Below are 15950 nucleotides of genomic sequence, written 5' to 3' on the forward strand. Positions count from 1 at the left end.
TGAAATAATGACTTATCTCTTCAGATATTAAGCTGACTTATTCTCTTGCTATTTTTGTCTTTCCTATTTATTCATTTTCTCATTCCCCTTTCACTTCATTTTTATTTCTACTTGTATTAACATAGTGAAAAGGATTTGGTGAAACAGGCAAAGACCTTAAATAGTGCAGCAAATAAACTGATCCCAAAACATCATTAGGCATTTTACAGCTGGTCACCTCACAAGTTGGATATCACGACTTAATTGTAAAAGGAAGAAATCTAAAAGCTATTGCATTTACACTCTGATTCTACATAAAATGTCACCAAAAATTGACTTTGAATTTGCTGGACTTTAAAAAAAAACAGTTTGATATATAGGCTGTGTTTTTTCCTTCTTCTTTATTTTCTCCCCAGAGGTAGCAAATTTAGTATAAGTTCTTAATGAAATACCGAATAAACTTTGAGAAATTACTTCTGAGTTGACCAATATATAAACACCCCATTAAAAAAAAAATCCTAGGGAATGGAAGCTCTGTACATACATGATTGATGCCTTTACAACCCAGTCCCCAATAATACCAGTTTCTAGGTACAATGTCTGTGTCAGTGAGCCTGTTCTGCCGTTGCGATGTAATGAAGTAGAGGTGACGACCACACGGTTTTGGACTCTCCTAAAGTAGTTCTGTATCTCTTAGGCCATGACCCCTTTTCACTTTGGTTATCTAGGTTTAATCCCCAAGCCAAGGATAAGTACTTAATATTTCAGTACAGTCCTCTTCTCCATAACCGAGATTGCTTGCAACTTTTTTGCCTTAGTGACTTCAGGGGGTAAAAAAACAGCATCCTTCCAGTTCTTTAAAGTCATAGAGATAAATTTAGTGATTAGGTAACTTATGATAACATAATAATATGGAAGCTTGGGAAAACCCTCCTAATATTTGTCATCTTCTACCTCTGCCATTTTCCTGCAATTCTACTTCCTGTTTAGGTAGCTCAGAGAAAACAATTTTAATACAGACACTCCTCTCCTATATAAGAAAATATGCTACACACTTTTCAAATCTATTCTGCTTTTCCTTTTGAAGTAAAGATGACAAGGCATGGACCCGAGTAATGGTTCCCTGCCTCTTGTTTCTTGCTGACAACCTCTACTTAAGAGTTTCTATTACTTTTTGTTCAGAAGGGAATTTGCTTAAGTTTTCAGAAAAATAACAATCTATTAGAAAACCATTTCAGAGTAGGAAACAGACAAATTTAAATAAACTTGTATTTGTTATTATTTAGTCTAAAAATAAAGATTCCCAGTAGGTATTCATAAACAGTAATTAGCAGGGCTTCTTTTTCTAAGTGACCACAGATCTAATCCTTCCTAGACTTTACATTATAATAATCCTATAAATACTTTGATTTTTATAAAGACTTGATTTGGGGGGACAGGCATTACATAAGCCTTTATTCCTTCAAAAAAGGCTTGGCAAAATTTTTGTTTTCCTCTTTTTTCTCATTCTGATGGGATTTGCAGCATTTCAGCTGCTTAAGTGGGGACAAAGATAACCCCTTTGTTTCCAGCTGTTGAAATTCTTTATCACCTTAGAAAAACCAGAATTAAGAGGGTAAGATAGATTTTTATAGGTGTGTTTTTATAGGTCCTTGCAGACTTGAGCCAAAGTCAAGTCAAAGAGCCTATGGCCAACCTCATGGAAGCTCCTGTGCTTTTGAACTTAGTTTATTTCTTATAATTTTGCATCTACTCTTATCTTCATCAACCTTTTATGGTGATGAGTTGCCTTTTCTATGAGTATTTGGAAGGAGTGCTCAAACACCAAAATAAAACATTTTAAAGACTACACATAGCATGCTTCCAAATTCTATTAGAGACAGCCCCAGATACTTCACCTAAACATACTTTTTATAGGTGCAAAGTTATAGGATATATGGGAGAAAACATTGATCAGAATCTTCCAGAGAATATGGTCAGGAATCTTAGGCAGGCCCAGTGCTGAAATCCATGTCCACTTAGTCACACACTATGTGGTAGATATGGAAAAGGAAAGAGATGGCCAGACTCTGACAAAGGCTTTTCATTATGTAAAAACCCGAAGCCTGGGTAAAGGTTGATGTATAGTGTCCAGTGATTTAATATACTTTGTGGTTAAGGAAAGGGACAAGGAAGATGTTCTAATTCCATATCGTAAGAAGGTAGTTGCCCATTTGCAAGTTCCAGTTATGAGTGTAAAACAGAAATATAAAGTACCAAACCTATTAGGAAATAAAAACAAAAAAAAAGTGGATTTAACTTTAATTACTGTGTACTTGAAGTTGGCTTTGGTATGGATTTTCTAAAAAGTGATGTTTTATTGTTTATCATCTAATGGCTGTAAACTGTAGTACTAGAATAAAAAAAAAAATGGAAAATCAGCTTTTCCTCTGCCTGGTTCACCTTCATCTTGCTTTTTTTCCTTAAAGAATTTGTTCCTCCTCCATCTTTTTTCCCCCCGTAATTTCTTCCCATGTCCTGCAGAGTTTATTTTCCTCTCTCTGTATCTCCATGCCTTCTTCCTTGGGTTGTTTTATTTTGTGTTGTGAACTTGGTCTTCCTCCCCGCCATGGCTTTTGTTTTTTTTATCACACGTTCATATGGCTCACATCCAGATTGCGCCAGGCTGAGCGAGGCCGCCAGTCTGCTGAACTGGACAACCGGCTCTTCAAGCAGGACTTCGGAGACAAGATCAACAGTCTGCAGCTGGAAGTGGAAGCGCTCACCAGGCAGCGGTGAAGAAAGCGCAGCTTTGCTGGCCAGGGCGGTCGTGGGAAGTACTGATGCTAGACAGCCAGGGGGTAGGGGGGCGTCTCCTGCTCCAGCCATTTCCATTCTGTCTCTGCCATGTCCTTTCTCCAGAACTAGAATTCAGAAAGCTTCATGTACACCAGCATTCCCCACATCTTGTCAGCATCTTTTGCTACCAAAGAAATAGGAAATTAGAACCCAAGATCCCAGATAAATAGGATGGCGTAAGAGACCGTAATGGCCAACACAACACTAATAATAACAGGATTTCCTGAATTCTTACTGTGTGCTGGGTACTTTACTAAGCACTTTATATGCATTTTCTCCTAACATCTTCCCTTCAACCCTGTTTGTGATCTCATCTCCCGTACTTTCAGATGAAATGGAACCTTAGAGGGGTTAAACTGTCCAAATTCTTATAGCTAATGTGTAGCCACATTCGAAAAGTATTTCTCTGACTCCAAGCCCTTAACCATTCTTCCATGCACGTGCATGCTAAGTCAGCATATCGTGTGTGGGTGCCAAGTCACTTCAGTCGTGTCCGACTCTTTGTGACCCTATGGACCGTAGCATGTCAGGCTCCTTTGTCCATGGGATTCTCCAGGCAAGAATACTGGAGTGATTTGCCACACCCTCCTCCAGGGAATCTGCCCAACCCAGGGATCAAACCTACATCTCTTTACATCTCCTGCATTAGCCTGTGGGTTCTTTCCCACTAGCACCACCTGGGAAGCCAATTCTTCCATACCATCTCTCAAATGAGACTCAACTCTGTGCCAAAGGCACTGATTTCAAACAAATATAAGTTTGTTGTTGGATATAAAAGTACACAGCTACTAAGGACACTAGTGGCTGAGGGTGTAACTGGGGATTGACTGCATAACTGTAAAGAGATAGCTAATTAAAATGTAATGGGACTTAACGGCATCAGTGCTTTCATACTGTATCTTGAAATTTTAGAAATACTATCTTTCAGTTATAGTGAATCCTACCAGCATTCAGTTGACCACAACTGTTCATTAAGAGTTAGTATTAATTGTCAATACTCAGAGTAGTGCCCACAGGCACTGGGAGATCCTAAAGTAATTCTTAATCATCTCAGGAAGCTTAAATACATCAAATGTATTCTAGTACTACTGGTTTTATTGTATTGTATTTTACTTTAAAACCTGGTTGTCCATATATACCCGGTATACAGGTGGCGCTAGTGGTAAAGAACCCACCTGCCAATGCAGGAGACATAAAGAGACGCCGGTTCAATCCCCTTGATTGGGAAGATCCCCTGGAGGAGGGCACGGCAACCCACTCCAGTATTCTTGCCTGGAGAATCCCATGGACAGATGAGCCTGGTGGGCTACGGTCCATAGGGTCGCAGAGTTGGACACGACTAAAGCAAGTGTGCACACATGCACTTTAAAACTTGGTTGTCCATATATACATGGTTGTTTTTATTGTTGTTGTTCAGTTGCTAAGTGCTAAGTCGTGTCTGACTCTTTGCCACCCCATGGACTGCAGCATGCCAGGCCTCCCTGTACCTCACTGTCTCCCGGGATTTGCCCAAGTTCATGTCCACTGAATCAGTGATGCTGTTAATCAAGTATTAAAATTCAGTTACTGAATTCTAAGAAAAGGGTTTGGCATTCTTTAGGAAACAGTACAGAAATCCAAATTTTCATCATTTTTTTCCTCCTACCCATCCCAGGAATCATCTTGAGTTAGAGCTAAAACAGGAAAGAGAAAGAAGGTTACAAAACAGCAGGAGCATCCCAGGAAAGGGATCCCAGAAGCCAGAACCCAAAATGGTAATGCTTGTTATTCCCTTGTTCCTTTACTTAATTTTTAGAGGTTACCCTGATGGACCAGGCTGTTTTCTCTTATGGAACACGTTTCATTACTATGGCCTTGAGTACCTAGGTGGCAGGCAGGTGCTGGGGTAAACACACGGAGGCTTGATTCTAAGTCTGCTTCTAGGACACTCTAACTTGAATTCATTTGGAAAAGGAGATTGATAACCATAATTTCCAGTGACCATCTTTTCGTTGTTGTTCAGTCACTAAGGCTTCCCTGACCTTTACTTCTCTGTCCTACAGTGACCATCTTAATCCTTTCAATTTGTTAAGATTATTTTAGTATCTGATATTTTTAATAATATGGTAGCCATCCCTCCCTAATCCTGAATTCCCCTTTAACAGAATTGTCTTAAATGTTGATTTGCTTCTGTATACCTTTTTCCAAGTCATGAAGATTTCAAGTTTAGCATACTCAAGGTGCTTCTCTGGGGAAAATTTAAAAAAGAGGGAATTAGGCTTGGGAAATGGGAAATAAGAGTGGTTTAAGGAGCAGGAGTAGAAGCTTCTAGAGAATAGTGTTAGGAAAGAGACCTCTAGCACCTGTAGTGGTGAGAGAGCCAAAATTGGATCATCCCTGGGACCCAGGATACAGGGTTTTCTCCTAAGAAGTAACTGATACCTTGAGCCCATTTTGTAAGTAAATAGGATATATTTTGAATTTCATTTCAATCTCAAGAATTAAAGAAAGTATCTACTCTGAAAATCATTTGTTGCAAGTCCTATCCAAATAATTTGTTAAGAAACTACTTGGAACAAAGAATAAAGACAAATATCTTGAAAGTTAAATTCCTCCCCTAACCTTAAAAAAAAAAGAAAAAAAAAGGCTGCTTAGCTTCGTACCAAGCTAGGACAACACAGAAGAAAATATCTGCATGGTTAAACTTGTTTAGCAGTCTGAACAATTAATAAACTGGGCTGTTTTCTTTTGGCAGGATGGGAAGCACAAAATCCAAGAAGAAAATGTTAAACTAAACAAGCCCCTGGAAGAAAGCCACAGGTGTTTATTAATAAAGTACTAAGCTCTTTTGGGGTGGTGGGACAGAGGGAACTTTTCTTATACATTGGCAGTGACTCAGATCAGATACTGACTTGTAATATTAATATTCCAGAAAGACATTTTAAAGGGAGAGTGAATAAGGAATAAACCAGATAACACATATTGAACCAAACCCATTTAGTCAGTTTCAGAAGAAAGAAAGGTGATCAGGCTGTCTTCTGATTCTTTCCCAGTTAATCCCCAAACTATCACTTAAAAGATTAGCTCTAATCTGATCTCTACTGGATCAGTAGGACAAGTGAATGAAAGACAAATCATAGCATTTCCTGGGTTCTTAATGGACTTGAGCATGACCTGCTTCCCCCTTGTGCTAAGTGAATGGCAGCTATGTTTCAAATAAATTCCCTAATTTCCCTTATGTTTTTCTCTTAAAGAGAAAAACAGTTTAATTTTATTTTTCTTAACTCTTCATCTCATTCGCTCACTGAAGAACATGGGATCACTTCCAGGAAGTTGACTTTTAACAAGTTACTTTAACAACAAAACATTACACAGTGCCACTATATTAAAAAATGAAGGAGGTCCAACTATATGACCTTTTGGAAAAGGCAAAACCATGAGATAGTGATTGCTAGGGATTAAGGGATATGGATAGATGAATTGGTAGAGCACAAAGGATTTTATAGGGCAGTGAAAATACTCTGTGACACTGTAATGATGGATACATGTCATTATACATTTGTCCAAACCCACAGAATGTACACCACCAAGGGAGAACCCTAAGGTAAACTGTGACTCACAGTGTGTCAGTTTAGGTTCAGTAACTGTTAGCATCGGGTACCATTCTGGTGTGGAATGTTGATATTGGGGAAAGGTGGGAGGTTCAACAGAATATATAAGAAATCTGTGTCCTTTCCGCTCAGCTCTGCTGTGAACCTATCACTGCACCAAAAATTAAAGTCAATTATAATGACAACAATAACAAAAGATTCTTATCAAGGAAAGATACCACAGAGGAGTTTTGAGAGACCTATACAGTATACATTTTTGGCAGCTGAATCTGTCCAATCTTTGATGCCCTAAGAATGAGATAATATGTCATCTGGAGCAAAACTAGCTGCTGGAGAAGATAAATCACACAATCCAACAGCAGGATGATTTTGCAGGTGCTTAGCCTAAACAGTCCTTCCTTGCCTCCAAGGCCAGAGTGATTCCAATACCTTTAAGCTTTACTCTCAAGAGAACATGGTCTGATCCAGGACCAGCCTTAAACTCCAGTCCATCTAACATTACAGATCAGCATGGGCTGTGGGAAGGAATTAGACCATAAAATTAACCAAGGCTTAAAAGGGCCTTTCAGAGTCAGCTCATGCCAGACAAAAATCAAGTCATTTACTTTCAGGAGTGTCTTACATGCCAGGTTCTGATTTTAGGCCCTAGAAATAAGAGACAATACAATGACTATCCCTTGGTATCCAGGGTTCCAAGAGCCCCTTCAGATATCAAAATCCATGGATGCTCAAGTCTCTTACAAAAAATGGCCTGGTGCAATGAACATAATGGACTTTATCTGTGGGTTGTGCCTCTGGGATTTAACTAACCACAGATGTGGAACCTGAAGACCGGGAGGCATGAGTGTATTTCCTTATATATGTATTGTACTCTGCAGCTTAAAAAATGGGTCACGTTCATTGTCTCCTTACAAATTTACTTCTCCTTAAAAAAGCTCAATCATCCACTCCTTTACAGGTGAGAAAAATGAGGCACACAAAGACCCAAGTTGCCTCTCTTTATCATGTCTTCCTTTGTCTCTGCACTTCCAGGGCCTCGCCTGGCGAAAACTGCCATCTTAAAACATACCCAAGTTTCCTTGGATTGTGGTCCAAGGAACTGCTGCCAACCTGGTTATATTGATGGTCACACTGCCATTCGACTGAAGAGAATTGGAATCATTACAGATTTCTGGTCCATTTCCCCCAGAATTGAATGTGGGCTCTGCTTCTCTTGTATAAGTTCTGTTCCAAGTTGGGAAAATTGGGGTTAGTTCAGCTGGTATCATGAAGAAATAGTTCAATCTAAATGGATAACTTGGGAGAAGGGACTAATACATGACATATGAGAATCGGCAGGTTTCCATACTACTAGACAGGAAAAAAAGCTATTAAAATGCATGGCCTCAGCCACTGGGGCTTTGTAGGTTGGGAAACATGAAGACTATTTTCTTGATAGTAGGAAGGAAACAAAATATAACTCTAGTCTATTTTTAAACAGGAACCTAGACTAATATAGGATCTTATCCTAGTAATAGATTTAACAACCAAAATTTCCTCTCCTCGGAGGTCAACATTAATAATTACTTTGGTCCCAACAACATAAAAGAACCATGGTATTGCTTTCTCCGTACTTTTAAAATGATAAAGGAAATATAAGCCACTGTTAGTTACTGTTTTTACTTTCCTGTTATAGGCTGCAGTCTCACCCTGTGGATCAACAGGTAACTGAGTCTCCTGTCCTAAAACGTCTTGTAAAACATTAGGTAGGTAGTTGGCTGGGCCCTGCCTAGTTGTAAACAGGGCAGCAAGGGAGGTAGGTGAATGCATACAAGTCTCTGTGCCCCATCCTTTTAATATCCTAAACATGCATTTCCCCGACACTCTCACAGCAAGTAGGACAGTTTTGAGCGATTTACTAAGTAAAACAGCAATGCTCACTCCGTATTTTAGATTCTCTTTGACTTACTGTGAGACCTCAGAGAGCTCACCAGACCTCCCTTGCCCTTAGCTTTCCCTTAAATAAAAGGAAGGGAAAAAATACCTCTTGATCACTTGGAAATACGCAAACATCATTAGTTAAGAAATACATTACAATATATAGTGGCAACTCCACGAGAAAGATGAAAAATGCTACTATGTCTGAGTTACCACGGTCTTTTATTTACTGGGTATACTGAAGCCTACTCCCTTCCATTCCTCATGACAGAATAATACAAAAGGGATGGAGCTTTTTACATTTATATACATGAGTTTCATATATCAGTAAAATTGCATGTTACTTTATTATAAAAATTAAGAGGGTCAACAAGGATAATGATATTATCAGAGTTGTATTAAGGTGGTAAGACTATATATATATATATATATATGTAACTTGTTTTTCTAGTTTCCAGTAGTCTGCAGTGTGATTATATTAATTATGTAACTAAAAATGCATATTCTGAAAATACTGATATTTCTGGGACTAAGGGAGACTAACTGGCTCACTGTGTGGTTTAGGATCAGCCGTTGCCCTCCGAAAAGCCACAGAAGTCTTGTCAGCTATGCCAGGAAGACTGCGGCCTAACAAAGGTAATGGTGAAAAACAGGTTCTTCATAGGGATGCCCACTGCATGACTAGCTGCTGCTGATGACAGGGACTTCGCCATGTCGAGTGCAGAGTCGGGGGGAAGTGAAAGGAACGGCAGTGGGTGTGCACCTATTATTTTCAGTCCTATTAAGTCATGTCAGTAAATCCCCATTAGCATATTAAATACAAAATTTACTACAGAATTTAAAATATACAAATGTATAAATTTGTTCATTACAAAAGGATAATGAGCAAAGTGTACATGAAGTTCTGGTCTCGTTAAGCTTATGTCCTTTGTGCCATCATTTTATGAAGAGCCTTGGGCTCAGAGGTGTCACGTGCATTTCCCAGTTACTGAAAGCTCAGATGCAGCCTGACTTCGGCTTCAAAGTCTACACTCCTTCCAGTACTCCATCCTGTTTACAACAGAGAAGACAGGTTAGGGAAGGGAATTTTTTGAACTAGTTGGGGGAACACCCTCTGAAAGGAAAACAAGCTCTCTTTCCACCAAACCACTTGTTTTCCCATTGGATCCTCAGGGTCTCTGTCTGAGCACCTTCCCAGCTTGTCATTCTAGAGTCAGCAGCGTGAAGGAAGCACGCAAGGAAGAATAAGCATCTTTGATGGCCACATCTGTGCCTTGCTCCCAGTAGGATCCCCTAGTATCTAACATGTGCCCAGTTCATAGCAGATGCTCAAGAAATGTTACAGAAAAATGTCAGGAACAAGTGCAGAGAGGAGATGGAAACGTGCCCAAATTCTACGTTAACAACCTACATGCCAGCGTCTGTGATCATGCTAAAATTTTAACAAGCAAAATTGTAGTATGACCTAGTCTTAAATTAGCAGAAACAAGATAAAGATGGACTGCCTTTATAGAACTGGAAGCTGTAGTTAAGAGAAATGTGTTCCGAAACAGAAGAGGCTGCTAATCTAATTCTGGCTTTTCCTGTCTAAGACCTGCAAAGTAATTGCAATATGTCAGAGGAAACATTCCTCCCAGGCTTTCAAATAAGATTGATTCCCCCCTACCTCCACTGCACCCTCAGAAAGATGAATTGTTTAGGGGGAAAGGAGCATTATTTATGGGGAAAATTATTCTTCACAGCCTTTATATAGGGAACCTTGGAGCTGTGTGCACTGTCCTGTCACTCTTTGTGACACGGCCATAATGACCCACATGCTGTCCCACAGTTTGGCTACTAAAGACTCCAAATGCTTAGTCGCTCAGTCGCCTCCGACCCTTTGGACTGTAGCCCACCAGGCTCCTCCAGGGAATTTTACTTAAGTGGGTTGCCATTTTCCTCCACTAGAGGATATTCCCACCCCAGGGACTGAACCTGCATCCCTTGTGTCTCTTGCGCTGCAAGCAGATTCTTTACCTGCTGAGCCATCAGGGAAGCCTTTGCTTAATAGACTAATTTCCCAATTAGAAAGGAGGCAGGCAGCTGTGCTCTGCTGCACTAATATCCCAAAAGATGTGCTTGCAGAGCATCGCAGGAAAACATTAAACACATCACGTGTTAGAAATTATGCCGATGACCACGGCTAGGTCATCGCCTGCCTTATTTGGAGTATGCTTAGGTAACAGCAAACTAATTTTAGAACTAGCCCACCTAAAAGTGAATATAAATGGAAGTATATATATTTTGAAGATAAACAATTTGTGTGTCATTTGTTCACGTGAACTCTGGAAATGCTTCTCTTCATTTAAATCTAAGAACTAGACTGTACACGTTGCAGACAGGTCGTTTGGTCCGATACTGTGTGGCATACAGCACATACTCAGCCAGTATTTTATTGGACGTTTAGCATACGTCATATCTGGCCTCCTGCATCCCATGCATACCTATGCCCTGCTCTTCTGTTACCCACCTGACCTCGCTTTCTCTTTGTAGAATGTATGTAGGAACTGCAGAGGAACCTTCTGTAACATCTGCTCAACAAATGAACTGCCTCTTCCTTCAAGTATCAAGCCTGAGCGAGTTTGCAATCCCTGCCACGAGCATCTGATGAAACAATATTCCACCAGTCCATCATAAGATGGAGGCTAAGATCTGGACCAGAATGTATCCACCCATGTTAGATGTCGGAATCCCCTAGTGCAGACTTTAGAACCAACTTGAGTTGATAGGAATGCTTTAAATAAACCAGGTCCAGGAAGAAAAGGCAGTGGTTAGCAGTGCTGGAAATTTGCGTGTTTTCTCTAACGACTGTATGAATAAAAGTTACTCATTTGAGCCTCTCTCTGCTAAATCTAAACAACCTCACTTTGAAGCATTGATCTTATAGCTTGTCTTTGGAAGGGCTATTCATTTTTATGAATAGTGATATTAATACTGAGCTGCATGTTAAAGGAGAGAGGGTCCTTAGTGAAGAAGAATAAAAAAGAAAATGATCATCCCTTTATTATATATGGAGATTCAAGAGGGAAAGATCATTGTTAACCGAGATTGAAATGATGGAGGTTACATGTTCTCTCAGGTGCTGCTAGACATAAACATTTATTTCCTCTTTACCCCTACTACCTACCTCTTCTTTAAAAGAGCTCTACCAAACTGTGAACCCAAACTCAGGGAAAAGAAATTAAAGAGTAATATAAATTTTGAATGTACTTAAAACAATATTATAATGTATTATAGTTTTAGGACCAGAATTTTCTAGTTCTGGCCTACATGTTTTCACTATCAAAATAAAGAGGAAGAATGTTTGCCGTTTTTCCATTTAGTGACTTCGAAAGTAAATACCTGCCCTTTTCAGAATCTGCTACGCAACAAGCCAGCTCTTCCCCAGTCTCCCTCCTCTCTGGGTCATGGAAATTATAAGGGGTTTTAAAGATAGGGTTTGACTTTCGCAAACAGGAAGTACTAAAGCAAAGCCATGTCAGGTGTAGAGTGAAGAAATTTAATTTGTCCATGGCTGAGAATAATTAGCTGAGAATATTTGTTAAATTCTTTTGTGAATAAGGGATTCCTTATTCCATGCCAAGATTCAGAACTGGTAGACAGGTTTTTTGGAAAGTATGATACTCAAAACAGTTCTTAGCAACAAACCCTTTGGGGAAAAAAAAGAGACGTGCATTCAGCAGGGGAAGGCAAGAAATGGTCTATGCTCTTTGGATTATGTTGCATGTACATAGATTGTTTGATTCCAATTAAAACCTAAGAAGATAAGATTCTGTTAACTGGTTTAGAGTTATGGGGTGGAAACATCCTGGAACTATGATATTTGATAAATCCTGTTTCCTGAAAAGAGTGATAGCCCAGGAAAGTGTGACCTGTTACTTGGTGGATATAATTTTTAAGAGTCCTAGGGAAAAATAAAATTAGTAATTCCAAGGTCGTTTGTTGTCATTTTTTCTCTTTAAATAATATCTATTGCTTGTGATTCTCCGTCTTCCTTATTTTTGACTACATATATGTGTTAGCACTGTTCTAGGCTCTACAGAAAATGGGGGGGGGGGGTTATCCTAAATTAGCAAAAGTTATTTTATAATTAGTTTTGAACTAAATTGAAGAGGCCACTCTGTACATGGAATGTAAGGAGGCATAACTAGCCACTTGAGATTTATTTTGGAAATGCACATAAGCTGTTTAGTGTTTCAGTTATTTTTTTAAAACCAAAGCTCCAGAGATTTGTTATTAGTGCATATGCCCACAAAGCAAGGGGACCAAGTCATGAATACCTTGACTTAATGATAGGCCTTTCTTCCTTAAAAATTGTGGTTTCCACTGTTTACAGTAGTATCACCAAGAATAACATATTAGGAATACACTTAACCACAGAAGCAAACGACTTGCACACTGAAAACTAAAGCACTGCCAAAAGAAGATACCAGTACATGGAAAGACACCTCATGTTCATGAATTGGAAAACTTACATTTTTGACCAGACCTATTAATACATCTTTGTTACCCAAATGTTACTGACCAGAGACATATAAATACATTTTTAAAGAGTGATACAATTAACATCACTGTGCAGAGTTTTTAGAATGTAAAATTGATCAAGGATTCATTATACAGCTGAAGATTGTCATTATCATTCACATTTTACTGTTAGGTTTTTGTTCCTACCTTGTGTATATTATAAACATAAGTATATTAGCATAAAACTTTAACAAATGACACATTGTGAAGTTTTGAGCTAAGAATTTTTCTGTGGTTTTATGCAGATACTTTTGACTGTCCAAGAGATATACATACTAGTGTCTCAGAAGATGGTATTCTTCAGAATACAGTTGATTCCAATGATGTGAATGTTACACACACACAAAAAGCCTTAATGACTGATTCTAATACACAAAGTGAAAATGAGACTCACAGTGCTGAAGACGACTTTACAGGTATGTCAGGTGTAACTATTGAATGTAATAACCCACAAAGTGTTATAACACAATTGTGGGCTGGCCAAAAGAAAAATCGCTGACCACAGCCTTTAGTTTCTGAAAAATTCCCTCAGTTGATGATGAGTTTATATCTTTTAAATGTCAGTACTACCTCAACCATCTACAGATTCAGTGTTCAGTTCAGTTCAGTTCAGTTCAGTCGCTCAGTTGTGTCCGACTCTTTGCGACCCCATGAATCGCAGCACGCCAGGCCTCCCTGTCTATCACCATCTCCCAGAGTTCACTCAGACTCACGTTCATCGAGTCGGTGATGCCATCCAGCCATCTCATCCTCTGTCATCCCCTTCTCCTTCTGCCCCCAATCCCTCCCAGCATCAGAGTCTTTTCCAATTAGTCAGCTCTTCGCATGAGGTGGCCACCCCTATCAAAAATCCCAATATCTTGCAGAAATAGAAGCATTTATATGAAACCTCAAGAGGTGCCTAAACAGCCAAAATAATCTTGAAAAAAAGTTAAATGTCTCACACTTCCTGATTTCAAAATTTACAGAGCTACAGTGCTGAGGGCAGAATGGTAGTGGCATACAGACATAATGACCCATCAGAGTACAGAGCACAGGAATAGACCTTCACATCTACACTCAAATGATTTCTGACAAGGGTGCCAGACTATTCAATGGAAAAAGGACAGTATTTTCAAAACTGATACTGGGAAAACTAGATATGCACATGCCAAAAAAACTAAGATGGACTTTTATACCATATACAAAAGTAACTTGAAATGGATCAAAGATCTGAACACAGATCTAGAACTATTAAATTCTTAGAACAAAGAGGAGGAAGATTCATGACACTTGGTCTGGCAGTGACTTTTTTGGATAGGACCAAAAATGCAAGCAATGTAAGAAAATAGGTTAGCTTTGTCAAAATAAAAAAAAAACTTGCAAAGAAACTGGAATCCTTGTGCACTGTTGTTGGCAATGTAAAGTGGTACAGCCACTACAGAAAACAGAATGGCAGTTCCTAAAGAAATTAAAAGTTCCATGTAATACAGCAGTTCCACCTCTGGATATATATCCAGAAATGAAAGCAGGGTTATACCCACATTCATAGCAGCATCATTCACAATAGCCAGAAGGTGAAGCCACCCAAGTGTTCACTGATCAGTGAATGGATAAACAAAATATGGTAGATACATTCAGCCTTAAAAAGCAAGGAAACTCTGACACATACTACAACATGGATGGACCCTGACGTGAGATAAGCCAGTCACAAAAGGACAAATAGGATTCCACCTATGTGAAGTATCTAGTTAAATTCACAAACAGTAGACAGACAAACAAAGAGGTTACCAAGGACTTGGGGAAGTGAGAAATGGATTGGGTTTCAACTGGGGGGAGGGAATGAAAAAGTTCTGGTGATGGATGGTGGTGGTGGTGTTCGTACAATATGAATGTACTTAATGCCACAGAAATGTACACTTAAAAATGATTAAAATGGTAAAATGTGTTGGTATATTTTACAACTTTTAAAACACCAATTGGATACAGAAAATAGATATGTACGTGTATATGGGTGGGTACACACATATATCCCCATCTGCTGAGAGGGGCTGGAAGCTGACACCCCAGTAGCAATGGGCACATCCAATGCCCGGTCTTTCATCAGAAACCATAGCTTGGTTTATAATACCATTCTTCAATAAAAGGAACCAGGATTCATTGGAGAAATGGCTGATTCTAGGTCTGGGACATCTTGCAACACCAAAAAGTAAGGAAGTGCTATTGGAAAAAAAAAAAAAAAAGGAGGAAGGCATAGCAAAGGTATACAGGAAAAAACTAGAAGCTTCCAGTGGGTAAAGCTGAAAAAATGCAAGCAAAATAATGTAGGAGCATTACCCAGAGAATAAATCAGTCCATATTAATATGATTAAATAAATGACAGAGAAGTATCATGTCTCCTACAAAGAAATTTATGTAGCTACTATTCCTTCAAGAAGTGGAGCTTACCTTCCTCACCTTTTGAATATGGGTTGTGCTTAGTAACTTGCTTCAAAAAAGTAGAATACAGAAAGAGAAACGGGCTTTATAGTAACCAGGGAAATACTTTCTTCGGCCATGTGATCAAACTCACATGGGTGGTGATGTCATGTTGATAACAAGAATCCTTGATGTGAAAGCAGTGAGAATAATTCCTTTGTATTCTTCCTCCCAAAACCAATAGACTAGTCTAACCATGAGAAAACCTTAGAAAACTCTGAGGGACATTCAATGAAATATCTGACCAGTACTCTGAAACTATCAGGTCATCAAAAACAAAGACTGAGTTTAAGGAGACAGGAAGACTAACATAATGTGGGATCCTGGAATGAAAGATACTAGGGAAAAGCTAATAAAGTCTGAACAAAGTGTGGAATTCAGTCAATGGTTATATATTAACATTAACCATGACAAACGTGTGGTAGCAATATAAAATGTAAAGAGGGAAATTAGGCCAGTGTTTACAAGAATTCTACTGCTTTTGCAACATTTTTGTGTATCTCAAACTATTGTATTCCAAAATAAAGCTTATTTAAATTTAAAAAATTGTGCTTTCATACTCCAAGCAACTATATAGGTCAGACCTTACAGAACTTGAAGGAACTC

The 15950-nt window shown here is 38.9% G+C and overlaps 1 protein-coding gene across 2 annotated transcripts in view; it reads left to right on the forward strand.

Annotated features, from left to right (window-relative positions):
* RUFY3 (RUN and FYVE domain containing 3) overlaps positions 1-12265 on the forward strand; it is a 94390-nt gene extending 82125 nt beyond the window's left edge. For both annotated transcript variants that reach the window (XM_052641738.1, XM_052641739.1), the window contains exons 13-18: positions 2634-2753; positions 4472-4571; positions 5552-5616; positions 8083-8110; positions 8889-8960; positions 10857-12265. In XM_052641738.1, the coding sequence (XP_052497698.1) occupies positions 2634-2753; positions 4472-4571; positions 5552-5616; positions 8083-8110; positions 8889-8960; positions 10857-11000 (529 nt within the window). In that variant the 3' untranslated portion in view covers positions 11001-12265. The remainder of the gene's footprint in view (positions 1-2633; positions 2754-4471; positions 4572-5551; positions 5617-8082; positions 8111-8888; positions 8961-10856) is intronic.
* Positions 12266-15950: the final 3685 nt, after the last annotated feature.

Source organism: Budorcas taxicolor, chromosome 6 (assembly GCF_023091745.1).
Source record: "Budorcas taxicolor isolate Tak-1 chromosome 6, Takin1.1, whole genome shotgun sequence".
In the NCBI taxonomy this organism is placed as follows: Eukaryota; Metazoa; Chordata; class Mammalia; order Artiodactyla; family Bovidae; genus Budorcas; species Budorcas taxicolor.